The 26,621-nt window shown below is 36.1% G+C and overlaps 2 protein-coding genes across 3 annotated transcripts; one reads left to right on the forward strand and one right to left on the reverse strand.

The window, feature by feature from the left end:
• Positions 1 to 1,276: 1,276 nt before the first annotated feature.
• LOC137709932 (large ribosomal subunit protein uL24z) lies at positions 1,277 to 1,977 on the forward strand. The gene has a single exon (XM_068448911.2). It carries the CDS (start codon positions 1,349 to 1,351, stop codon positions 1,787 to 1,789), a length of 441 nt encoding a protein of 146 aa, XP_068305012.1. The 5' UTR covers positions 1,277 to 1,348; the 3' UTR covers positions 1,790 to 1,977.
• A 1,388-nt stretch (positions 1,978 to 3,365) lies between these two features.
• LOC137709929 (callose synthase 10-like) lies at positions 3,366 to 26,621 on the reverse strand. 2 transcript variants are annotated; one of them, XM_088695563.1, is made up of 52 exons: positions 26,057 to 26,467; positions 25,571 to 25,668; positions 25,278 to 25,441; positions 24,635 to 24,746; positions 24,314 to 24,424; positions 24,059 to 24,184; positions 23,830 to 23,919; positions 23,620 to 23,661; positions 22,903 to 23,000; positions 22,682 to 22,799; positions 22,092 to 22,220; positions 21,067 to 21,143; positions 20,905 to 20,983; positions 19,912 to 20,004; positions 19,627 to 19,729; positions 19,357 to 19,480; positions 19,084 to 19,270; positions 18,928 to 18,980; positions 17,912 to 17,972; positions 17,351 to 17,432; positions 15,289 to 15,338; positions 14,906 to 14,992; positions 14,567 to 14,649; positions 14,089 to 14,116; positions 13,428 to 13,525; positions 13,220 to 13,301; positions 12,962 to 13,122; positions 12,730 to 12,850; positions 12,311 to 12,408; positions 12,124 to 12,214; positions 11,851 to 12,011; positions 11,651 to 11,760; positions 11,013 to 11,147; positions 10,801 to 10,869; positions 10,534 to 10,705; positions 9,886 to 10,003; positions 9,432 to 9,551; positions 9,004 to 9,119; positions 8,809 to 8,892; positions 8,567 to 8,679; positions 7,877 to 7,929; positions 7,618 to 7,794; positions 7,482 to 7,529; positions 7,199 to 7,357; positions 6,459 to 6,572; positions 6,266 to 6,354; positions 5,965 to 6,123; positions 5,763 to 5,865; positions 4,919 to 5,038; positions 4,224 to 4,274; positions 3,943 to 4,125; positions 3,366 to 3,850 (listed from the first exon to the last, which is right to left on the reverse strand). In XM_088695563.1, exons 1-52 carry the CDS (start codon positions 26,262 to 26,264, stop codon positions 3,614 to 3,616), a joined length of 5,745 nt encoding a protein of 1,914 aa, XP_088551689.1. In that variant the 5' UTR covers positions 26,265 to 26,467; the 3' UTR covers positions 3,366 to 3,613. The 2 variants fall into 2 exon arrangements, with proteins under 2 accessions (XP_088551689.1, XP_068305011.1); XM_068448910.2 differs by lacking the exon at positions 23,620 to 23,661 and having other exon boundaries at positions 26,057 to 26,621.

The following is a 26,621-nucleotide window of genomic DNA, read 5'->3' on the forward strand; positions in this document are numbered from 1 at the left end:
GTCGATCTATTCACTTTGAACTCATAATTCTTCATCATTGCAAGCATCAGTGGCGGAGCCAAAAGGGAGGCATCGGCTGCCACTGACCCCCAATAACTTCAAATGTCTCCCCTTTGAATTTTTATATAACCCGTATAGTAGCTAAGGCAAACAAAATAGATAGACCATTTATTAATATTTTTTAATTAAAACATACCAAAACAACCTTTCCAAAATAGGGAGAGGTTTGTCAGTGATCAATATTGTAAATAATTCACATCATATGGAAAGTCAATGGTTGTATCCAATGAAAAATCAATGGTTTATTGATTACTTGGCCATATTCAATAAAAAATGTATTTGATTTTATTGATAATGATGTTATGATATGACATTCTAAAATATGAGAACATGTAGTTACCAATTATAAATGAAACGAAAGTATATTATTTTTCGGAAGCTTCTTGTTCGTGACCCCATTAAGGTAAATTCCTGGCTACGCCACTAGCAAGCATAGCTAATTATTGAAAGTGGCGAATTCGTGTATAATACTTTTAAGGGTATATTAGTATTTTTATATAAACTTTTGGTTATATATATATATATTTTTTTTTCTTTTTTTTTTTTTGAAAAGAAGACGATATCATTAACTTTTGGTTATAATTAGCATAACCATAAATTTTGATTATTTTTCTAAATTTCCCAATCTTTTTCCTAATGGACTTTAATATCATTTCAAAAATTGCTAATAACCTTTCATCGTATGGCTTCCAAATCACTATGTGAACTCGAAAGATTTTTCAATGTGTTAGGAATACAGTCCGATACTTCAAGTGTAAAAATACAATTGGTTAGAAACTTAAAAAAATAAATTTCTAAACAATTGTATTATGACATATATTATACCAGACTATGTTATCAGCATACTGAAAAATCTCACGTGAACTCGAGATGATTAAATTGATAAATATCATTTCTTTTCCAATCCACTTATCATCCAAGCCATAATATTTCAAAATCCGACATACATGTCCTCAAAGGAATCCTTTTGTGTTCGGATTTTTCAGCCGTTAGATTAAGAGATGTTCGTATCAATCAATTTTTTTTTTAATAAATGATATTATCTATATTAAGAGGGTATAAAAGTGAATTAAGTCTCACAATAGGATAGTAATAATGTAGTTCAAAATCGTAACTTTATCATTGTTTGGGCCCAAGGCAAGGTCCATAAAAAAAATTCCGCATCCGAAAGCGAGCCTGCCATTCAAACGCTTCCCTATATAAACCCAAACTTAAAAGACCAGCCAGAATCTCAAACCCTAGCCGAAAACCCTAGCAGCAGAACAGGAGCGAGCTAAAACAAGCAAAAATGAAGTATAATCCCCGCGTCACCAGCTCCCGCCGGAAGAACCGCAAGGCTCACTTCACGGCGCCGTCCAGCGTGCGCCGTGTGCTGATGAGCGCGCCTCTCTCCACCGACCTCCGTTCCAAGTACAACGTCCGATCGATGCCGGTGCGCAAGGACGACGAGGTCCAGGTCGTGCGTGGGACCTATAAGGGCCGCGAGGGCAAGGTCGTGCAGGTGTACCGCCGCAAGTGGGTCATCCACATCGAGCGGATCACCCGGGAGAAGGTGAACGGGTCCACCGTCAATGTTGGCATCAACCCCTCCAAGGTCGTCATCACCAAGCTCCGCCTCGACAAGGACCGCAAGTCTCTGCTCGACCGCAAGGCCAAGGGCCGAGCCGCCGCTGACAAGGACAAGGGCACCAAGTTCACCGCAGAGGATATCATGCAGAACGTCGATTGATTTCGATCGATTTCATTTGGGTTCGTGTTTTTGTTATTGAAATGAAATTAGCGACTGTCAAGTTAAGCACTTTAATTTTGATTATGCTTTAATGGATTTCGCGTTTAATCTGATCTTCGATTTGAGACATGAACGGATTTGTGCTGTTTTTGATAAGATATATTATATTTTGAAGTTCTTGGCAATAATTTTTTTCACTATATTTTGGTTGTGTATTGCATTATAATTCATTTTATTGCCGAAAGATTTGAAGTTTATTTCGAAATGAATGGGTTGTTGATTACTTTCACTATATTTTCTCTGAATCTGGAAGTAATATCGGTCCTATTAATCGCATTTGGATTACATTTTCTGGAGTATTGCTTGTTTGGCCTTTTCTTCTCGTATTGGTGATTTGTTTTAGTTTGTTGTATTTCTAGGGAGATTTGAGGATTACGTATGGGTTTAACAGGGTGATTGTCTGCTTGGCTTGTTGTGATTTATATGAGAAGAGCTGAATTTGCATCCTAGTATAGCCCCTACGAATTTGTTTCGGAGTTTTTTTAGGTGCATTTGTTCTTCTACATTATGATTGAGAACTTGTTTTGGAATTTCTGTTTGCTGAACTAAATGTACTGAGTGTCGTGGTTTGAAATTGTGAAGTTCTCGTACTGATTATTGACTGATTTGTATCGATCGTTGTCTATTTAGTGATATCGAGCTGTGATACGTGTGGCTTTCATTCTTCATGTATACACCGCCTTATAGCTGGTATAAGGCTAGTAGCTTTGGTTTGTGGCCATATATTTTTCTTGAATGTATGTTCTTTGTGCTGTATCCTTTAGGTCGTGTTTGGTTCTATGGATCGTATATATTTGAACTTTGCTTCTGTTTGAATCCCACTACCGATAGCGGTGAATGATAGGTTTTCTTGCAAGTCTCATGGATTCATTGGAGCTTCAAATTCCAGATGAATTTGATACAAAGTAGTTTTGTCATGCGGTCTTAGGATTGGAAGGATCACATCTCAAACTTGTGTGACATTATTTTTCTTTTCATCATAGTATTTTGGATGTTTGGATGAATGGTTGCATTCTCCGATTTCCGGAAATTTGCATGATTTTATAATTTGTAGTTCTAATCGAGTTGATGGTTCCAGCCGCTCATTTCAGCGCCATAAAAATTCAAGGTCTTACTACGTAAGTCTCAGCGGATGAAACAAAGTATTGAGGAGCGTATATTCTTTCCCCTCGAGGTCCCAAATTCGAGTCGTACCTCCCCAAGTAACAATCTTTTCCCTCGAGGTCCCGAGTTTGAGTCTTCCCTCCCTAAGTAAAATAAAGAATTGGAGTTATTTATTTGCCAATTTCACCCCTACCTTACCGAAAGAAACGGCCAATATTTGGTCAATTTCCTGCTGAATTTTAATTTGAGTCGATTATCCTCTTGAAACAACAACAATCGGTTAAAATTAAAGTTCAGAAGAAAAAAAATTGACAAATCCCTTTAAAAAGGTGATGACCAAGGATTATACCGAATGGCAATCCCTTAATTATATTGGGAATTAACGAAAAAATGGGGAAATGGCACAAAAACGTCGCAAGGGCTATCTTGTCATTTTACCAAAATGGGGCAGCAATTCAATAAGCAGAGATATAAACCTAAAACCGTCGCCCTCACCCGTCAACGAATTAAGCATAACAATTCTCAATCACAGCTAAATTTTTTACAACCATCTATCTACAGAAACAACCGTTCCCTTGCCCCACGCACACAAAAAGTACAATATCATACAAGCGATGTCAAACACTTGCGGTAGCCAAAACTTTTCAGGAGAGAGTCAGATTAGACGTCAACGTTGGCTTTGTTTCCGGCGAGGATGAGTGATATTTCCAACCCACGGCTAAATGCTTGGTTAAAGAGAAGTCGAGACTGGAAGGTGGAGATGAAGGGGAACCAGGACAAGAACGCTATTGGAGCGAAAATGAACATCCCCATACCGGCATCATACATCCTGGCAAACTCCCTCACCGAGTCCCATAAACCTAGACTCCTCACGATCCTCTTCCAAGTGACCGCTAGCTGTTTTACGCACAATTGAAACAGCTTAAATAACTTTGCAAAATGATCGGGTTTATAGATTAACACGTGCAATGATGTAAAGTCTAACTTACGCATAATATTGCCCATCCGGTAGGAATGATTGCGAGCAGGCTTGCGAACAGGTCAGTTATTGAGAGTTCAGTAAATATTACAAGAAGAGCAATAACCGCAACAAGTCCTAAGGACGCCACACCCTGTGCAAATCTCATCACTAGCTGGAAGTTGGCCGACTTTTTGGGACTGTAACTGAAAACCTGGAATGCAAAATAAATTCAGTCACGTAGAGTAAGAATTTAATTAAAATTTATCGAGCATACTCAAAAGGGGCGATGATAACTTTCTTGGCACAAACCTTGAAAATCAGGACAATGGTCACCAATACAACCCAAGAGAATCCGTAAATCTGGATCAAAACCAAAAGAGAGAACTGTCAAAATAAAGAGCGAACAACGCTAACAATCAAAAGAACATGTCCAATACAAAATCACAAAAAGGCAAACTAAACATCATAAGCTAAAGCTGTATGCACACATTCAACTATGCACTGTAGTATCAGTTCGAACTAGCAGAGTCGTAATCATCTTTCTCAAGGGCAAATCAAAATGAAACCGCAACAAAATTCTATACTAATCTCGTTATTACGAAATCACAACAGAATTCTACATGAAATCACAACATGCTCAAATTCACAACAAGTAGCTTCTGTGCCATGATAATAACACCCATCTGCAGAGCACACCCAATCTACCAGACAGAATTCTCCTATACTTCTTTTCCTCTTTTTATTTATCTTTTCAAATTGTGGGAGTGCAAGGCATATATACGAGGAAAGCACAACCCACAGCAATAATCGTCCCACAATTTAACAAAAAATGATCTAAGCGCAAGTCCACAACCTAATGAACGCAAATTTCCCCTAGGATTTCCTAGAGGCAAGATTCGGTAGGCAAGATGCACGGTACGAGGAAATACTTTGGTTGACTTTGCACTCATGTATGATTCGTTTGAAAGTTGAAAAATATATAAAAGAGAGAGTATGAAGTGTACCGCAAGTGATGTGTCCTTTGCAGTGATATGGAGTTTGTAGACAACGCCATATTGAAACATGAAGAATCTCAAGCTCAAAATTGTTTCCAATATACGACCTCTCAGCGTTTGAATATGCATCTGCATAAGCATAAAATCAACTTAAACACATGAAATAAATAAAACAAGGGCAAAAATGAAAAAAACAATCCTGAACACAACAAAAACAAACGAGATGACCATTCTTCACCAAAAAAAAAAAATGCATCATTAAAACAAACAAACAATGATAAACATTAATTGTGGCTGAAAAAAATATTCCTAGGTTAGAAAATTGAAAAACAATATTCCTAGATTAGAAAACCAAAAGAAGATTTAAGGCAGAGGCAATGCTGCAAAACAGATATTCTTGCTACTCATCAGTGAAGAAATACTTAATGTCGAAATATGGCTAGCTCTATGCTAGTGCCCCTCCCCTTGACACCAGTCTAAAGGCAAAAAGAAATAGAAACAAAAAGCCACACAAAATTTAGCTCCACAGCCGGGTGCGGTTTCCTTGAGATTTGTAGATAAAAAAAACATGACAATGTGTTTACAACAGAGATAACCTCAAGTATACCAACACAGATCTACAGCCAAGCGACCCACAATCCTAAACAAAGCTAGATTAAAGAATTAACATACAAAAGCCTGAGTCCAAAATAATAGGACTTTAATTCAACCTATACAGATAACCGCAACATGAAAACTTATGTACACGATAACAGGTAACAACAGATATTTTAATATTAATAAACCAATTAAAAAATTTAGAAAACAGAAACACCACTTTTGTTGAAATTCTAATATTATTACAGTTACAAACCTGTTCCTCATCCCACCAGGATTCCCAACTATGCTCTCCCTTAACTCCTACCCCACCTCTGTAAAGAAGCCAACCAGTCCAATCATCAAAATCCTCCACTGTCCTGTTTAATTAGTAAGAGAACATCTCAGATGTTACAAAAGAATAACAGCTGCACATATATGTATCATACAAATAGAAAGTCAACCAAAAATAAACATACTTTTGCCACTCGAAACCAGACGGATTAAAGATATAGGGAGCAAACAACCAGGAGATGACAAGGAACCAACTGCTGAGAGTTAGCAAAATGTAAGAAACAGCACCACCATCTACGTAACCATATGCAATGTAAACTATGAGAAGTAGAGCCACTTCAAACCTGAAAAATTAAGACATGATTTATAAGAGCTTGACAAAAGAAAAAAAAAAGTTTAAAGAACTGCACGAATATAAGAACAACCCCTCATCCAAAAATTGTACAAAACAGAAATGAAATAATATAACTGGAAAATATCACTCACGCTTTGACAAAATGACTCCTTGAGTAGAGCCTGTAATTCTCAGCAAACTTTATGTGCTTGACAACAAAGCCTCTACCAGTTGCTCGGTACTTTTGGTGAAATGAAAATACAAATATAATCCATTAATTCCATACAAAAAGACAAGGATAGACAAAAACAGAACTTTTAAGAAAAGGATAAACCAAATTCATACTTTTGCGCCTCCATGGAGAATGGTGCGCCCAAAATAGTGAGTTTTAGTGCCCAATGAGAACGTGAAGAACACAGAACATAACTGAAGCTGCATTGTGATAAAACTGAAAACCGCCTGTAACACAAAAGGTTTTTAATTGCAAAAGCTGAAACACTAGAATTTTAACCGCATATTTCCATATTAAGAAAACAATGCTTCATTGGCATATAAAGAAAACAATGTTTCTTTTCCAGTCTTATTTTAACATTCTCTAGAGCATTGAAAAAATTGTTCATCCTAATGCCTCATAGAATTTTAAACGCAAGATATTTCCATATCAAGATTTAAGATTCTTTCTTGTTTGTTGTAGGATTAGGTTATTATAAATAGGTGGTCCGTAATTCAATACAGGCAGATTTGTTTGATAAATGAAATTATCTCCCCTTGCTTATCTCTTGCCTCCTTCTAAACCCAAATCTCCTCCTGTTCTAGATCACTCCTTGTCTGTCTATTTCTTCTGTGTTCTAATTCTAAACTTCTATTTCTTGCATCTTGAACCCTAATTCGCGTTCTCTTATGGAATCCCTTATATCCTAAATCTACTAGAAATAATAAAGTAATCTTAACCTTGTTACAAACAGCAAACTAAATCATATAGGGAAAAACATTAAAATGTCCTAGAAGTTATTCTGCATCACCATCAGTCATCAGATAGGGATATTATATATGGACATACACTGATGAGAATTAAATAGACTAACCTTCAGCAATCCCAACTCAAGTATAAAACCCATAATCATTGGAACTGCGGTAAAAATTCCAATCTGGACCAAAAATTGTGTATTGAGAACAGCATCCAATGCTACGTTACCCGACAATTTTGCTTGCCTCGCAATGGCACGATCAAGTCCGGAGAACGCCTATAATATTAAACAAAAAGGTATCCTTTACAATGCATTTATAAAAACTGAGCTGGTTCACCTAAATTTGCCCGTCCACTTGCAAAATTATATTTTCTCCATTATGGATTAAGTTACCACTTACCAGATAGGCCCTTCCGTATAAGAATATGTATACTACAAGGACAGTCATCTGCATTACAAACCAATTTTTATCATGAAACAAATATGAAGAACAAAAATAACAAAATAGGACTATGCAGGAGTCCAAAGCAAAATACCATTGTACACACGTAGAAACCAACGGTGGTGTAAAAGAAAGAGAACATTCTGAAAAAATCAAAAAGTTGCCCAATCCTGTACACATCTCTACTGAGGACTTGCTCCCCATTTCCACCTGCTACTTTCCCTTCAAACAATGCAATCTGGTTTAACCCAACGTCCCTTCCTTTTCCAACCTACACAAAGAAGCACACTATCAAGACACCAGAAAGGTATTCTTCACTTAAATGGACAACAACATTTGCTTAAGTATGGAACCTGAATGTATTCGTGGTGTGTAATGTTACCCTGCCTCAGTGTGGAGTTGAACCCTGCAGAGTTTGTTTTAAATAAGTTGATAAGACACAAGAGGAAGCATAGTAAGTTATAAACCCAAAAGATATATAGAAGTATCCAAAAGAAAAAGATTAAAACTCATAATTTGGAACTCCAACAAAAATTAAAATTAAAATTAAAAATTCATTTGGAACTACTTTCTTCAGTGAACCGTCAAATTATTAAGGTTATCAACTAAGCTGCATTAAAATGCAGACAGCCTTTACACTTCACAGTATAAATATAGTAAAAAAAGAAATAAACTTGGAAAAACTTACAAGGGAAAACTTGTTTCCACCGTCTATGTTAGAAAAATAACACCCAAGGTACATCAACACAAATTTAGATTATTGTCTTTTATGTACAACCATGAAAAATTAAGGAATTCCTCACTTCCTGTCTTAATTTATGCTTAAATGTCAAAATGATCCGTGTTGTACTCACTTTGGCCAATTTAACTCCTCTGTTTTACTATGTTTGCTAATTTAGTCTAATCAAATATTCTTTTCCTGAATAACATGTTTTGATACAGAAAGACAGATATTCTGATTTCAAAGCCATTTAGGAAAAGTGGAGAGGCGCGGGGGGCCGGGGGGATATAAGAAACAAATCACCAGCATCTTATATGCTTACCTCCAAAAATATCTTCACTTATATTGATAACACGTGACGATTTACTAATCCCACCTCGGGTAGTGTGGAAAATTCGGTCAAACACATCTGGGTGTCCATAGTGCATGCGAACTCTACATATTAGAGAAAACAAAACTCAAACCCATGCCAGAAAATAGTAATTAGGGGAAGACAAACACAACATTTCTAACCATATATTCAAAATGTTAGGTACAAGCAGGGTCAAGTTACAGAATACTCACTTGAGAGGATATGCTAAAATTCGTTGGGCTAAAGTCACAAAGCTAGTCTCTTGATTGGACATGAACCATGCTAAAGATGAAACACTGCATGGATAATTATAACACGCATGTAATCAGTTATGCTGGCGATAATAAAAGGTTGACAAACAAATAAAATCTGGAAAAAAAAAAAAAAAAAAAAAAAGCTGGCCAAACCTTCCAGTAAATACATGCTCTCTCACACCAAGAATAGTTGGATGTCGAAGACCATGATTTCTGTGAAATTCCTCAAGAAGATTTCTCATTTTCATTGCCTCTTCAAGGTAGTTGTCCTAAAGAACAGAATAAGAGCAAATATAAATCAGCTGTTATATCATCCTCAATTGTGGCAAAGTTCCGAATCTCATGTAAAATTAGCCTTGTGTCAAAATACATGTGATAAAAAAAATTTAAAGAGAGAGAGAGAGAGAGAAAGAGATGGCATTTTTAGGGTGCATAAATTCAATATTTACAAATAAAGTAACAATCCAATAAGTTAAACAGCCATATAGGGAGCCAATGAGAGTTTGAAAAAAAAATGAAGATCACAAACCAAGCAGAAATGCACTCAGGCACAAACAAACACCCGATGATAGACTAGTCACCTGGTTCATGTCAATAGTCTGAACAGCTTCCCCGCGAGTGAAGATTATGGCATGGTTTTGATTTTCAGGCTTCCCTTCACCCAGCTTTGGATCACCAGGTAGTTTAATGGAGTATATTTCCTGTAAATTCATATTAGACAAGAAAAACACACAAAAGCTCATAATGAGATTAATAGGTACACTTAAGAGATGAATTAGCAGTGCATAGAAGTTACAGTGACGATATTAAGCATTATTCCCAGACTGTACCATTCACCTAATATAGTCAACTTATAACTGTCGACCCTCTCAACCAAATAATTTGAGTTTTCAGATGGGATGCTTCAATATGTCATTAGTCATATAGGATGACAAAAAGGTCAAAATGATACAAAAGAAAATTTATTCTAGAGTCTACTACAGAAGACCTTAAACTTGATGGAAGAAAAAGACAGGAAACAAAACTTCAGAGTACCTGATCCTTTCCATGTATATCGGCTTTTACAAGCTTTGAATAAAATTCCTTTGTGGTCTTTCCTTCAATTGCACCACTCTCCTCCACATGTATATATGCAACCCGAAGGGCCTCATTCCTAGTAACCAAATATGAATTGAAAATAGTATCATAAACGTAAAAAATAAAATACCTACACCACCATCCAGTTTCAAAAAAAGTTAGGATCAGGAAAACTAAGTTTATCTTACTGTAAATATATAACTTGGCATCCTCAAAAGAGTTGAAGAAACTGTATGCAGAAATCTGATATATGATTGGAACAGAACAGCAAGCATACAACCTAGGCTACAGATGGCTAGGAGGTATCATTAACTGTGCAATTTAAGCTCATCTCAACAAGAAGTGATGCTTTACAATCACACTCGATCATCTGGGTGAGAGTATTTTGAACAAGACATGAACCCAATAGGAAGGTTTATATACTTGACACAGACCTAACTTACCATTACAGGTGGTACTAGTCTACTGTCCACATTAAGGAATAAAAGGGCCTTGTCTTAAACGCAGAATTACTAATAAGAAAATAAAGAATCTCATTGTTTACAAACGCATAAGAAAGGGTCAACATAATTCAAAAGTTGAGTGATGTACATTAAAAGATCATACCTCTGCAACAAAAGGGATATATCAGCAGCCTCTGGTGCCTTCCTCTGCTTTTGTTGCCCATAAATTTGGCATGACACCACGTAAGTAAATTTCAAATCTGCTTGTGCTCGTGATTCACGTGACAACTCGTAGCCTTGACTTGTGAAGACATCATTTTGAGGATAATCGTCAACTAACAGTGCAGGAAGAAACGTTTAAGTTACACACATAGTTCAAGAGCTCACCCAAAGAAACTTGAAAGCAATTCAAATTCCCACAAGCAAATACCTCCAAGTGATCTTCTTTCCAGAAAACTCTGTAGCATTAAAGCCCTTCTATAATACATCATACCACGCACTGCAATTCAAGAACATTAAATCATTAGGTACAAGTCAAATAGTAAACCGACCTAACTGAAATATGATTATAAATGTAAATGAACTACCAGAGACGTTAAGTTTTTGAAACAAATGCCAGGTATGATAGCAAGTGAAACTAACCTGTCCTGGCTAACGTCTGCCCGCGATAAGATACCCAAAACCGAAGCTCCAAAGAATCACTTGAATTTTCTTGCAGCTCAGCATCCCCAGTAGACTCACCCCGACCAATCCGTTCCAAAAAGTTGTCCCACTCATCTAAAATGAAAGACAAATTCCTAGCCGTTTAATGTAAAATAAACAGAGAAACCAACTAATAAATCAATGAGCAGGCATAAACTACAGTCATGGAGAACAGGGATCCATCTCAAAGAAGCAAGTTAAGCTGAAACAAACAGTCACATATTTGTTCAAGGTTTAATTCATTTAGAGGTTGCCAAGTGACTAAAGGTCAAAGTCATGTCCATCTTCAGCTGGATAATAACTAGGCCACCCAAGATAAAATGCCCTTGTAGAAGAAGCAGTGTTCATGCTCGCAATCTGTTTAGATTTAATTAATCCAAGCACAAGAATTCTAGAATTTGGCTCCTATCAGCTCATATACAGGTCGTACAGAACTGGGCCGCATATGTATAAGCTTACTATATCTAATATATTATCTGCACTTGTACCTAACTCAATCACATGACATAAAGCCAGAATATTAATGTGGATAACGATTATGTTCTTGTGAATATAAACATAAATGCAGGATAACATACCTGGAAAAATTTTCTGAAGATAAAAAAGAATTGATATTCCATCCTCATTTTCAACTCGCAGTTCGGAGGAACTATAAAGTACCGTCTCACTGTAGTACGGGGTGAAGACACTGTTCTCAAACAAACAACAGAATTTCAAAATAAAATAAATAAAACTGACAGGTAATGAAATTTCAGCTCACATGAAGAAAATCGTTTACCAGAAAGGAACCATTTCACTAACTGGCTTTGCTGAAGGCATGTCCATAAACAATGAATTTGTAAAAAACTCTAATCTTCTCCTTGCTTCAAGATTTTTTGGAATATTTGCTGCAGAATCCTTTACAGTGACAAGAAGGTGTAACCGCTTAACCAGCTCTTTCTGCGGCAACATACCCAAAAATTTATACATAATTAAAACCCCTGAAATTTTGAAGACATAATATAAAAGGCATGGATTTTTCCCTTTTTGTCTTCTATTCGATGATGCTTACAGTTTCTGGATCATTGGGCCACTTTATCCTGGAAAACAGGCGCCTTTCATTTCTTGCTTTTGCTAAAAGGCTCCAAGTGTCAAGCTGCTCCCTGGAGTGTGAAGGGAGAGAAAAGAAAAGATAATTATAAACATCACAAGAAAATAAAAAAATACTGTGTAAAATTAAAGAGAAACAATTCACATACCTCAAATCAGATGACAAAAGATCATGAGTAACAACCTCATACAGATCACATACAGATTTAGCAGCACCTTTTGCAAGTACATCAGTTTCATTGCGTATCTGACATAAGCCATCCATGTGAACAATAAGACATTACAAAACCATATTACAAGGATAAAATGACATGATATCTAATAATAAACCTAAAAATATTCAACAAGCTGTGTATAAACCATAAAAAGAATTAAATTATATATAAACTGTAGCTACATGTTCTGTAGTAGCCAGGTGTAAGAGAAAAACAAATGGAACCAGGACTTTACATAAAGCAACCGTATACAACGAGTGACGACAAATTTACAATGACAAGCACTAGAATAAGAGTTCTAAACTATTAATTTAAACAACATGAAACCTTACGCAAATGGTCAAAGAATATACCAGCAGCCCAGTTAAAGCTGTAAGTTTCTGTAACACTTGCGGAAGCTTCTTAAGGGTTAAAGTTATGACGAGAGAACCCTCCATAATACTGTTGTTGATCTCGCGGTAGATCCTTTCAACCCTACCATAAAGAAGGTTGCACAGCAACACAACAACATGACAATCATGATATATAACAATCTGACACATTTGAAAAAGAAGAATAACATTGTAAACATAAGAGAATTCATACCAAAGTTTCCCTTCACCATCAACCAGAGAATATAATATCTTTTCAATACTGTAGTAGACTTCCTGAACTGCATATGCCATGTACTCATCCCTACAGATTCTATTCCAAAGATCTGCCTGTGTATCTTTGCAGTCCAAAGCCAAATCAATTGCCAGTAAAATCTGTAAAATATAAAAATAAATAAAGAAAGAAAGAGATTTTATACTACTAACTTCTACTGGCTAAATCTATTTTCCAAATAAAATCAAAAGGTCGTACCTTACTACTCAGAAGAAACAAGGGCCATTGAACTAATTTTAGACTTCCTGTGTTGCTAGGTATACATAGCAAATCCATCTCCCTGTAGGATAAAAAAAATGAAGGTTCAAGGCATTCGAACCATAGGACAAAAAAACACTGGAGTAGTAGAAGCATAGCAATTGAGATTTTTCTTTTCATTGGCAAGTAGCAAGCCTCATCATATTACCTATTACTAATAAAATCCTCCTCTCGCAAGCTTTTGATTATCTCATTCCAAAATGGGGAAAAGGTGGCTGCATACATCTTGTTTGGATCTTGAGAATCCTGAATGAACAAACTCAAACCTCAGTGACAAAAATTTCATAGCAGGAAGAAAACAAAAGTGGTAGCAGTAACAAGAACAGAGAAAAATGCAAAGTCAAACTTGCAAAATAACCACAAAAAATAAAGCAAATCACAAGAGGACAATGAATTTTAAGATACACACATTTTCGGAAGTAGTCAAGTAATTTCACTGCAAATGGATTTTAACAGGATGGAAGCTAGATAGTGTCATGTTAGATCCATCCAACAATCCAAGAACAAAATGAAGTGTCCCAGATGCAGCTGGCATATCCTATTCGATGGAGTGAGCAATTAACATGCATAGATGCTTTCAACTTGTGTCCCACTATCTTGCACAAATAGAGACTTACAGTGAAGCCTAAAAACTAATATGTAACTCAAAATAACTCTAGACATCCTAGATTACTTTCATAAAGCAAAAACTTGCAGCATTGCTTTGTGCTAACATGAAATATGAATGACCTAATAAAATAACTGAAGGGTATGTGATGCCTTCCTCAAAAACTTCAGTAAGGGAAAGAAATCAACTTAAAGAAAATCACCTGGGATGACTGAGTGTTAAACGGCAACCTGAAAAGGTGAATTGAGATGCCAGTTATTAACAAAAAAATGACAAAGGAAAACGTAATTTCGATTACAAACCATTTGAAAATGACACTGACCAAGATCCAGTTTCATCAATGGCTATCAAGTCACATATTAGTAGGGTAGTGCTATCCACACACCCCTTTTTACCTTCCACACACACCTGTCAAGTTTTGGTCGTCGGATCGAAATGAATTGAAGAGGATCAAAGGACAGAAACTACCAGGGGGTGGGTGGGCAGTAAAAAGGTGTGAGTGTGGACAGCACCACCGTATTAGTATACTAGACAATCAAGCATCTTATTATACCATAATATCAGCAAGGCCATATCAATATACCACGCAATCTGTTTAGTTTTTAAGGTTGCCGTTTCACTAGACCTGTACGCCTCAGACCAAAAAATTCAGAAGTATACGAAAATTAAAAAATAACCACCTTTTATTTTGTGAGACAAGATTCTTGTCAAAAGCTTCTGGAAAACTCTCAAAGCGTTTATGCACCATTTCAATCGAACGTATCTGCCACAAACAAACAACTAACCCTGTAAGAAATTGTGATGAATTCCATGATGAAACAAGTGTAAGGAAAACAGAAAACATGAGACCAGATGAGATGATAGAATGACATATGTTATCCTACATTTTCAAACAGTTTTCCATAACAACTATAAACTCAAAGTAACAATATGTTTAATAATGAACAATACAAACAAAGAGCAGGAATTACACATATGTGGTAGAGAGAGAAATTGCAGCTATTCAGAGTAGATAATACCTCGCCCAACCGAGCTCTTGCACCGATCACACCACCAATTATGGCTGACAGGAGGGTGTACCATATGTAAAAATCCATTAGATAGATCTGGACCATAGAACATACATTAGAACAGAGCATCCTAAGTGGATGCAACATGCACATTCTAAGCCACAACAAGCTGTTTCAATTCAAAAGGTAACAAGGGAGAAAGCCCTTGATCTGAGAAAGACATGAAAGTGAGGACCTCACTTGAGGCACAACAGATTCTTAACGCTATTTTAAAACATTCCCAAGGTCATACTTAACCGAACTCAACATTGTCTAACACAATACATCTCCATGAAATAAAGTTAATCCTCTCGTTTAGAAGAACTCTGAAGCTAAAGAAAGAAGATACTCACACCCACAACAGGAGCCCATAGGCAAGCTACAGTCAATGCGTTATGGTTGTCTGCAACAACACAGGTATAGATCAATAACATGTAGCAGCATTCTATTCTAAGAAAAATCAATCCACTAAAGAAACGTCAAGAACCGTGGAATCGTTAATTTTTTCCAAAAAAAGAAAAAAGTATGTTCATATAAAATGAAAAAAGTTACACTTAAGCTTACAAATTTACACAAATTTAATGATTTAAGACATAATGGCTATTGAGAATCAACATGATATTCAGTTTTATATAAGAGACGCCATATCACTACAAACGTATCATGATACAATACAGCCTTAAACGTATAATCAGATAATTCGCAAAGAATGAAGAGAGAGAGACAATTAGTACAAAGATATCCACCCAAACGGTACATTTTTAAATTTTTTTTTTTTTTTCCCTAGAAGAAATGGTAGAATATTATTACACCAATAGAAGAAATTACAACAACTGGATAAGAAATCTGCCAACTAGAAAAATTAGCTAAGACCTTTCAAGTAGGACTACTTCACTAGTAACTAAACTGACTGATATCCATTTTACGGCTGCTAACACATGCATCACTATATGAGAAAGAGTATAATCCCTGAACTCATTCGAAACTGATGCCCAGAGGGCTGCCCAGTATCTATCTCTACCCCACTCCCTTATAATCTTCAAAAATTCTTCTATTACGCTCCAACCAAATGTTCCAAAAAACTGCCAACACCAAACAGACCCACAAAGCTTTAGCTTTCTTCCCCTTTCCTAAAGGCTCAAACTTGGTGCTTAGAAGCTCGAAACATCCCCTTGAAATCACCCAACTAGGTCTAACTTCCTTGAACAATTTCTACCACGGCTGTATCGAGTAAGAACAATGGAGAAAAACATGATTAACACTCTCCTCAGATTTACACAAACTGCACCACAGTGGAGAAATGCATATAAAAGGCCTTTGCTTTTGAACTTGATCGCATGTGTTGACCTTCCCAATAGCCACTAACCACACAAGAACTTTGACCTTTGGAAAGGTGGAAAATGTTGCACAGTTCCATTGTTGCACAAGGAGGAGCTATAGAAATTGCAAGTGAACGATCCTGACCCGTTTAGCTTCCACCTTCATTATCCGTTCTTGATTGAATTGAACAAACATCTTCCTCCTCTAATAACCTAGCCACCTCTGCTAACTCCAGCTCATTCAAATTTCTTCTGAAATCGAAATTCCAACTCAATGGCTGAAGAGAAGAATCCACAAAACTTGAAATGCTCTGGTCGTGCTTTCTCGATAACAAAATAATCTAGGATACTGCTCTTTCAATGGTCCACCCTCCGACCAACCATCCTCCCAAAACCTCACCCTCCCCCGATGCCCACCTCAAAGTTGCAACGCTCTAGGAAAGAAGAAAGACCAGATGAAATATCTAACCAAGGACAACTACTCAACCACGCAGCGAAGGGTTTGTGTCCCACCCATTAGCCTCCATCTCGTACTTGCTCCTTATCACCTTGTGCCAGAAAGAATTTGATTCCTTTCTCCCAAAGCCATGTAGCGAGTAAAGCTTTATTCAGTTTGCTTACGTTTTTTTAAATTTGTAGGAATGACACAAATATAAAGATGCCAAGCACTAACACGTCAAGTTTTAAAGTGCAATGTCTTGAAATACCAAGAGCTTCAAGACATAACAAGGACCTTCCATGAGACGATTGTTGGAGACCACTAGGGAAGATGTAGTGCTTTGTGGGCCATGTGCAAAAAGAGGAACAGTGAGAAAGGCGGTTCAACATGATTTTAATGTGAATCAGAGGATGTTGATAAAGTAGTCATCCTGAATGTAGAAGTAGCTTCTCGACATCATGTTATCCCATTTAATGTTAGACCAATTATTGCAGTTCACTAAATTTATGGGGCCAAAAGACAGCAATATCTGAGTTTTTTGTCCCTTTCTACTAGAAAACATAAAATATGCTTTGGATTGACTGCTGATTCAAGCAACTAAGTATTAGTGAGCAATGAGCATAAACAAGAACACAGAGTAAAATAATGTAAACTCACTCTTTGACATCAAATCATGCCATGCGTATTGCAGAGATGGAAGGTTCACAATAATTTTTGTGGGTTCAACAAGAGGTTTAATCTGCAGTATAAATGAAGACTCAGTAAATGAAATGATTGGCATGTAAACTTGTTATCTTCACACGATACACTGACTCGATATATAAAAAAATAGAAGACAACAATACGTCCTAAAGTTCATGTTACACTATAAAGCAAAATCATATATTACATTCAACTCAAACTCATCCCAAACTAGGAGAACTACACTTGGAAATGAATATCTTTAAATATTTGAACCAAGATGCCCAAAGAGAGATTAAAAATTTAATTCTATCCCACCACTACAATTCCATTCCCCCTCTCCATAAAAATTATAAAAAAAATTATAAAAAATAAATAAATAAATAAAAAAAAAAACAATTTCCAATTCAACCAAACCTACAGCTTGTATTGACTAAATTCTCACATAATTCTATAACCAAACGCTAGACTTGTTGATCAACTGAAAATTATAATCATTGATCGGTAAAACTCAAGGATGAGTAAGAGTAGCCTTGCCTGTAGAAAGTAGGTAAAGGTGAACTTGCAGATGAAAATCACCAACCAAAAGAGCACATATCTGCAAAAATAGAATTTTTTTACACAACATACAAGGCTCTTTTACATATGTGGTCTCTTGAAGAAATAAAAGGTAATCAACCAGCATGGAGGTCAACACTCATTTTGACAGGCAGATATAGACAAACAAGAAAATTAAATTGAACCAGGCTGTCAAATTATACTGGCCGGAGTACCGACAGAAATCTTCATCACAAAGATCTGTACAAACTTGAGAACTCCAAATACCAAGAGACAATGATAAAGTGAAAAAGAACACAATAACTCTAACGAACTCAAAATAGCTTAGGGTTGCTACAAATATATCAGTAGACTCTCAGAACATGACGGGGAATGACACCATAACTTACATATAAAAAGTTAAAGAGGTTAGTCTCCCTTGAGTGATGACAAGAGTAGCCTAGCGACAGAGATTCTATCAATATGCCAGAATATCTGATATATCATCTGAAAAGCAAAAGCATATCTAAACCTAAAATAATCTGGACAACTCAATCATACTAAGTCCAATCGGATAACAAATAATCAACAAGTTCCATTTAACACATACTAGTCTATTTGTAATGTGAACAAAAAAAGGATAAGGCAAGAACAAAAAAATATTAAAGTATACTCTACTAAGCCTTTATCTAAAGAATTTGTGTTCATTGAATGAGCCTTTTTTTTTTTTTTCCAAGTTCCAAGGGTCACTTGAGACTGTATTCCAAAATAATTAGTGTCAGCTCAACTCAACTACATCAGATTCTGAATAGAATTTGTGTTCATTGAATGAGCCCTTTTTTTTCCCAAGTTTCAAGGGTCACTTGAGACTGTATCCCAAAATAATTAGTGTCGGCTCAACTCAACTACATCAGATTCTGATTAACAGGATCACATTGTTAATCATGACAACAAAAGAAATGAGGCTCAAAACTGAACAGATGGTAAAAAATACAACGTTCCATTTGTCCACACACCTGCAATAATCGCTCATCTTCTCATAAAGACCACGTCCAACAAAGTAACGCTCCTGAAAATGCAAATAAAAGCAAAAAATAAAGTCATCACCATTTTGGCCATAGCAATTTAAAATTATTTGGTCATCATTTCAAACCAAGAAAAATAGGACCTGCCTGATAAATCCACTTAAAAAATTGGAAGAAGGATTGATCAGACATCTCAGAAATTTTATGACATCCTGGAAACTTAAGCAATAGCGCAAGGCCCAAGCGCAAAGCTGCATAAACACCCAATACAAGAATATATATCCGAAAGTAAAATGAATCGGAGTTTCTGTCATTTCTTTCCTGCAGAACTTTCCTGCAAATTTATAAATTGTAAATGTATTAAACAGATATCAGGTAAAAATGTTGTTTGGGTAACTGTCTAAAGGAAAGAAGACTCACAGGTAGATATATGTCACAGCAACAGAGCTCAAGCCAAACCAGAAAAATCTAATCACAAGTCTAGAGATAGCCATGCCTCTGGCTGTGGTGTAAGCTCCAAACATGAGCACCACATCCAAAAAACCTACACGTATAGGACATCAGCCAACGAACAAAACAGGAAAAAAAAAAAAAATAGCAAAAATGGAATAAGTTTTTTAGACTTATTTGCAAGGATCAATCTGCATATTATTTGGAATACGCAAAAATAAATAAATAAATAAAACTTACTCTCTATGAAGTTCATGATGGCAAAAGTTGGCCCAATGCTAAGGACTGTCTTAATAGTATCCAAATTGATGCGTCCTTTATTAAAGGCTATAATTGCCAAAGCCTTCACAATAGAAAATACAAATTATATACAACAACAACAACAACAAGGCCTTATCCAATTAAGTGGAAATGCAAATTATATAAATAAATAAAATGTAGAAAACACAAATTATATAAATAAATAAAATGTAGGCATTTAAGCCGAACTATCTCAGAAACCACATGTGGAAATGCAAACTTAACCTGGAACATCAAAGCTAAAAAGATCCACAGGCGATGGAAACTTCGATACAGGTGAAAAAAGGTCCGATGCTCAACGAAAGTGCTTTTTCCGGTCTGCCAATCCAAAGCAATAATCAAAGGGAGGAGAAAACAAATGGTTTAAGCGAAAGGATGTTTTTCCACCTATATGATACAACTTACAAGCAATAATAAGTGAGACCAAAACAGAAAATTACACCCCAGTATTATCTTTGTACATACTAGTAAATTGTTAACACCTTAATTATTACTTCACCAACATATGTAATTGATCAGAATTTACTACCCAGTCAATCTGAAATACATATGTTAATCACCAAAGAGATTCGACATGTCAACAATCAATTGAAAATTTTGGACCAACTGACCAAGACTTCCAGAAAAAATTCATGCACCATAATTTCATCATGCTTAAGCAAACCAGTTACATCATGCTTAATCAAATCGGCAGTGCTTAAAAATAAATAATTGAAGAAGAAAGGTAGAAAGAACAGTTGCAAATAAGAATAGAGTGAACATACAGCTATACAATTCTAGTTGTTAAATTTGAAAAAAATAATATACAATTCTAGTTGTTAAATTTGAAAAAAATAATATACAACTTGTAAGTTTGAGACAACTGAATGTGGAACATCCGTATATGATGAGATTAGGAGGGTAAATATGGACACCTTCAGAGTTTTAAACAACTCTTACTCATTGAGATTTTTTAGCAGAAAGGTGCCAAATGAAAATATGTAGTGTCAAGTTTAAGTTTAATACCTTCAGAAGGATCGAATATACAAAAGCATGAATCAACTTATTTTTTATAAGGAGACAATTTTATTCGAAGAAAGAAAAGGTAAACCGAAAGGGTGGTCTAGCAGACCAGCCCAAACACCGCAACCCCAATAAGGAGCAGAAAACTATAGATATAACCCTTTTTCCCATCAAAAGCATGAATAAATTTGGCCACAAGGTAGAGATATAACTAACCCTTTTTCCCTTTTTAGGTTTCAACAAAAATGGTGAATCCCTCCTCATAGGCCAGCTCAATCCAAAACAAGCAGGTGACCTACAGATTGAATAGGAAATGTCACATTGCCAAAAAGAAGAATCATATCATTCATCTGAAATAGAAACGGCAAACAAACAAACCAAAAGTATTCATTAAAGTCATCATAATTCCTCCATGCTGAATGTGCAGCTTTCCCATTATTGTTTCTGGCAGCTTCCTGCATGCGAAAAATAAAACAAAGCAGAAGTTATTGGCAAGACTAAATGGAGAATGTATCAGGCACAATATGACCCTAGAAACTTTTCAAGAAGCATCATCAGGAAGAAACCACCATATCAGTAAAGCCAGCTATGAAACTACCATCTCCATACCAGCAAAGAAATGTAATACCCCAATCCCCCATCAGATGCAACACACTAGAGAACTAACAATTTAATTCACGCATGCAAAGTTTCAACATCTCAGAACTAGATGTACCACATAAACAGACTCCATACATTCATAAAACATTATCACCAATTTTAGATAATAAAGGGCCATGGAAACGAACAAAGAGAATTGTCACCTAAAGGGCTTCTACAAGAACCTAAAGTAACAATTGCTATTCTTGTTTCTACCTCTTTTCCGTTAAATTTTTTGGATAAATCGGTTATGTCGATTTTTTTAGAAGCCATAACTTTTATCATCTACAACACTAGTCAACTTGAGGCTATTAAGTAAAAGAATCTGATGAGACTTTCTCCTAAGGAGAATACAATTATCTGCAGCATTGCACTCTTAATTCAAACAAATAAAGTAAACTCAGTAAGCTATTGGCATGCCATTGAAAGAAGTGCGATCTAGATTGAAAATAAAAAATAATACACAAACTTTTGAAAGTTATTGAGAAGCCATCTGATAAAGTTGGCAAAAGTAGTTTTAGTTTATAATTAGTGAAAAGGGTTTTAGAGCTATAATGTTTTGATGTATAACCTGCTTCACCATATTATTATTAATTAATTAATGCAATTCTAGAGTATTTAAATCCGACAATCTTTACAAAAATTTCCAATAACATACATACCATGATTGAGATAACAACAAATCCAATTCCAAAATCAAGAACAAAACAAAGTGAGATACTTAAAAAATACAACAAACAAATCTGAAATAGAGGTCCACTGACCGCAGCCAATGTTTCATATATTGGCAAAATGATTTGATCAAGGAAGGACACAGATCCAGACTCTGTTCTGCAGCTGGCAGCGGGATTAGCTTCTCCATGATCTAATATTGCATCTAACTCTTTAGCCATCTGTAGAATAGTAAGATGATGTCACCAGTCATTTGTAATAATATATATAAAATAAACAATCAAACAATTTATGCTATGTTTTATATGCAAAGACTCCTAGCATCACCAAATAAACACAAACAATTTACAATACTGGAGAAACGGCATCCAAAATATTTATTTAAAATTTTCATGCAATTCATACACAAAAGAGAAAGATTAAAATTCTATTTTTTTAAGTAGCAGACAGATTCGAAGAATGTGAGAAGTGCGATGAAATTTATGTTCACGGATATCAAACAGTCGTACAGTATAGAAACCAAGATTAAAAGTTTGCACAACTCAATCTCCATAACACAACTAAAACATTTAAAAGTAATAAAAAACCAACAATTTTTTAAAATAAATAAACAAATAAGTGAAGGTTATCTAGATAAACTGAGAAGAGTGATCTGCAAACTGCACAATGCTTTGAGGCTTACATGGTGAAATATGTAGCAAATACATTCAGGAAGAAAGCGGACATTTGCAGCTTCACCCCATATCAGAAAGTACAAGGAAACCAGAAAAAGTTTCCTGTCCCGATCAATTGCTTGTAAACTGTGAAAGAATACATATGCAATTAGCAGTGTACATAAGAAATTTTTAAAGGGCTGTTAAAATAAGAATTAAGTATTAAAGAAAGCATTAGAGTTGAGACTACCTATTCCATGCAAGGCGTATCCGCAGGTATCTGCACCATTTTATATAATTATCCAGAACTTTCAGAAATACCTCATTTATTGCTTTCTCGTCTATTTTCTGTACACACCAAGATATAAATATATCAATAAACATCACATCTAGAAGACTATTTCCATGCCCACAGGTCTCATACAACATAAAACGAAACATGACCATGCCAAGAAGCAATTATAAGCAATTTAATTATTACACCTCTAAAGGAAAATGAATCTCAAAATGACATACATCTTATAAGACGAATGTGAGCATTAGTGACTCAAGTAAAAAGGGAAGTCCAAAACAGTAAAACACACAAGACCCTACCATTGCAGAGTCTAGAGAGGATCAGGTGAACACAGTCTTACCCCATCATAGTGAGGCTCTTTCCTACTTCAAACCTGAGCTCTCCAAGTTGCAAAGAAGAAACCATAGACTCAAATAAAAAGCAGGGTAGCATACAAGGCTCCCGCCATTGGGTGATCTTAGTCTAGGTAGGATCAGGTGTATACAGTCTTAGCCCCGCTTACAAACAGGTTGTTTCAATTAACAAAAAAAAATATCAACCACATGAGGTGACATAAGTTTCTCATGTAAATATATCTTTCAAATCTTATATTTTAAAATTTCTTGAAATCACAACTTAAATTTTATAAATATAGACAAGCATATAAAATACCTAGGATATAGGATCACATACTTCAGAAACTGACGATGCTTCAAATTTAATTTTTGGAACTATCTGCTTCACAAGCCATATAGAGGAGGCTAGTAAGGCCTTAAATGCAGAAATGAATTCACATGAAAATTTAGATAAGCAAATAGGAATGTAATAGGTATAATAATTGATGACAAGTTCATCCACATGAGAACAAGAAGGATAAAGAGTTAGACCATCCGAAACACTCACTGGATCAGCCAAACCGGGTATACCAAGCCGAGATTGTGCATTTGCAATTGTTAGAACAACATTCTCTCTCTGGTTCCTTACATTGTCTTTCTGAAAAATTTAACTAGAATAGTTATCACATAGGGGATGCATAAGAACAGCAATTGTAATTGAAAACATATGCATATTTTAGGAAGATACCATACCACATATAAAATTAAGCTTAGGGAAAATATAAGAAAACCCAAACCTGAAAACCAAACACACATTCCAGAAGATCAAACATGTCCGCAGCTCGTTGTCCAGATATCTCAAAATCAGCAGGAAGTCTGGGGAATTCCTCGGTATACCTAAGTGCAGATATTGCACCTCTAACCTGGTGAGACAACCAAACATTTCAGGGGTAACTTCAATGATATGAGAGAAAAAATACGGTGAATGTAATGGAACTCTTGAAGGGCATGAAGGCAGATGGCAAGACATAGATAATTCAGGTCAAACTTACTTCTGGGAAAACTCCAATTGCATTGGTCAATGATGGTGCTTCTAGAGGGACAATGTTGTAGGCTGTAAGCTCCCCAGATAATGTTGCACCGGTGTTTTTAACTTTTCGCAACTGGAAACCCACAGATTAAAAAAATCACGTATATTGAAGCAAAAACAACAATGCCGAAAATAATTGGCAACAGAAATTTGTAAATAATGCCTTGTTTTTTCATCATTATCGTTGATCACCCAAACCAACACAAATAAGTCAATATAAGGTGAAATTTGCTAAATGCAAAGGAATTAAGAGGCAAGAACAAGAAAATGAAATGACAAATACCTCCTCTGTAATAAGTCTTCCAACTCCATTAGGATCGGCATCTTTGTTAAGTGCCTCCATCACCTCAACTAAAGCTCTCAAGGTAGCAATTGTCTTTTTCATTTCTAAATAACTGAGCTCCAATACGAGACAAAAAAGAATAAACAAACAACATATTTAAACAAATCATACCATAAAGGAGGAAGGGAAAGATCTATCCATTTTCAATATGTTTGAAGAAGTGGAAAAGAAAACCAATTCTTTGGATTTAAAAGAAAAATAACAAACAAAACTTCATGCCATAACGCAGCAGTATATCCACTCACAGAATATAAACTATTTTGCAGGAATTTCCCTTAAGAACTGATATGTTATGAAAAGAAAAAATAATCTCATTTTCCCCCTTATTAATAATTATGAACTTATTAAATTACAGCTTTGACACATGGAGCAGAAACCTAGTTCTGTTATGCATTCCAGCACATAACGCCCAAAGTGGTTTACATTCATGAGTTTCAATATGCGTATTCTATTCTCCGTAAGAATGCTGCAGCTTATTAATGTAGAACACAAACACGCAAAAATTTGGACAGAAAACCCAACAATTTTTTCAGTTAAAAAAAAAAAAAACGTATCCAACTAAAGCAAAAAATGGAGGCCATACTCGCCAAAGTCAGCACTAAAAGTTCCAGATTCACGCCATCTTTGTTCCTGTTTCTGGATATCATCGACTCTATGTCGTCGCTTGTATCGCTGGTAAAAATCCCAGAGGTGCTCAATATCACGATTCCGATCTATTTGACCCCCATCTTTTTTTGCAAGTTTTTGCTGAAAGAAAATTTCAAATACTCATATCTTAGAATTTTAACCGTAAGAAATGAAAAGAAAATACAGCAGACTTACACTAATATCAGCCGTTCAAAAAATTACCAGTCACGATTATAGCTTAAGTGATACCTTGATTACAGACATCAATCCAGTCTTAAACTGAAGAACGCCTCTGCCATCACTTTTCGGATCCAGATTTTGCGCCATACTATATGCCTGCTCACACACTAACATCCAAACAATACAACTCTCGTGACTACATAAATACTCCAACAAAATACAAGGATCATAACACCACCAGACCATATATTCGAGCTCGGAAACAAAAGATAGTCCGTAAACCACTTCGATTCGATAGCACATTGGAAACATCTTCACATCAAAGCAAATGCTACTAAAACCAGCAGCATATTGTTGAATTCCAATCTTTATACGCAAATACTAAGTTCGATACCATGATTAGCTAAACTTAGCTCGCTTAAAACTAAATCATAAACGAAATTATACGCACATACAGAAATAGTAACAATTACAACGGCACCAAATATCGAATTGAGCACTGAAAAAATCAGCATTAATTTAAAATGTTCAAGAAAATAAGAGAAAGAGGCTTACAAATTCTGGAGACGTTGGGGTCCTCAGCTTGAATAGCGTCGGCAGCTTGTAAGATCGCATCGATATTGGTGGTCTTCCCGAGCGACGGCGGGACGGCGCCGGCGATTCCACTAGGAACCCTCTCATGGCCCTGGCCGGAGCTCCTGAGCTGCTCCCGCTTTAGCGTGGCCCGCACCAGCCGCTTCCAATTGTCGTAAACCCTAGCCATGGCATGCGAGCCCGGCTCAAATGGAATTGGAGCTTGCAGATATCAATGCAAATCGGCTGCGCGCTCTCTAGATGTTGACTAGGTCCGAGTTGAGCGGTCCGACTCGGGGAGACTGAGTCGAGTCGGATGGGTTGACGATTTTTGAAACGGGGAAGGGGGGTTTGGATCTGGTTGCTTGAAAGGTTTAACGAGGAAGGAAAGGTGATGCGAGGGAAAGTGCGAAGAGAGAAAAGGGGAGATGGGGAAGATGGACTTTAAATTACCTAAATGCCCTCTGAGATTTAAACCGCTAAGGCACGAAAGCGTCTGCGAAGCGCGTAACGGAAAGTCGAGCTTTTTTTCCGCGAGTTATCGAAC

This window comes from Pyrus communis, chromosome 6 (genome assembly GCF_041283825.1).
Source record: "Pyrus communis isolate YQ-2024b chromosome 6, ASM4128382v1, whole genome shotgun sequence".
Lineage (NCBI taxonomy): Eukaryota > Viridiplantae > Streptophyta > Magnoliopsida > Rosales > Rosaceae > Pyrus > Pyrus communis.

Coding starts and splice junctions, on each gene's coding strand:
- LOC137709932 (XM_068448911.2), top strand. CDS start 1,349: ATGAAGTATAATCCCCGCGTCACCAGCTCCCGCCGGAAGAACCGCAAG.
- LOC137709929 (XM_088695563.1), bottom strand. CDS start 26,264: ATGGCTAGGGTTTACGACAATTGGAAGCGGCTGGTGCGGGCCACGCTA. Junction 6,573..7,198: donor TTGAGTTGGGATTGCTGAAG/GTTAGTCTATTT, acceptor TTTGTGTTACAG/GCGGTTTTCAGTTTTATCAC. Junction 5,866..5,964: donor TCTGGTTTCGAGTGGCAAAA/GTATGTTTATTT, acceptor CTAATTAAACAG/GACAGTGGAGGATTTTGATG.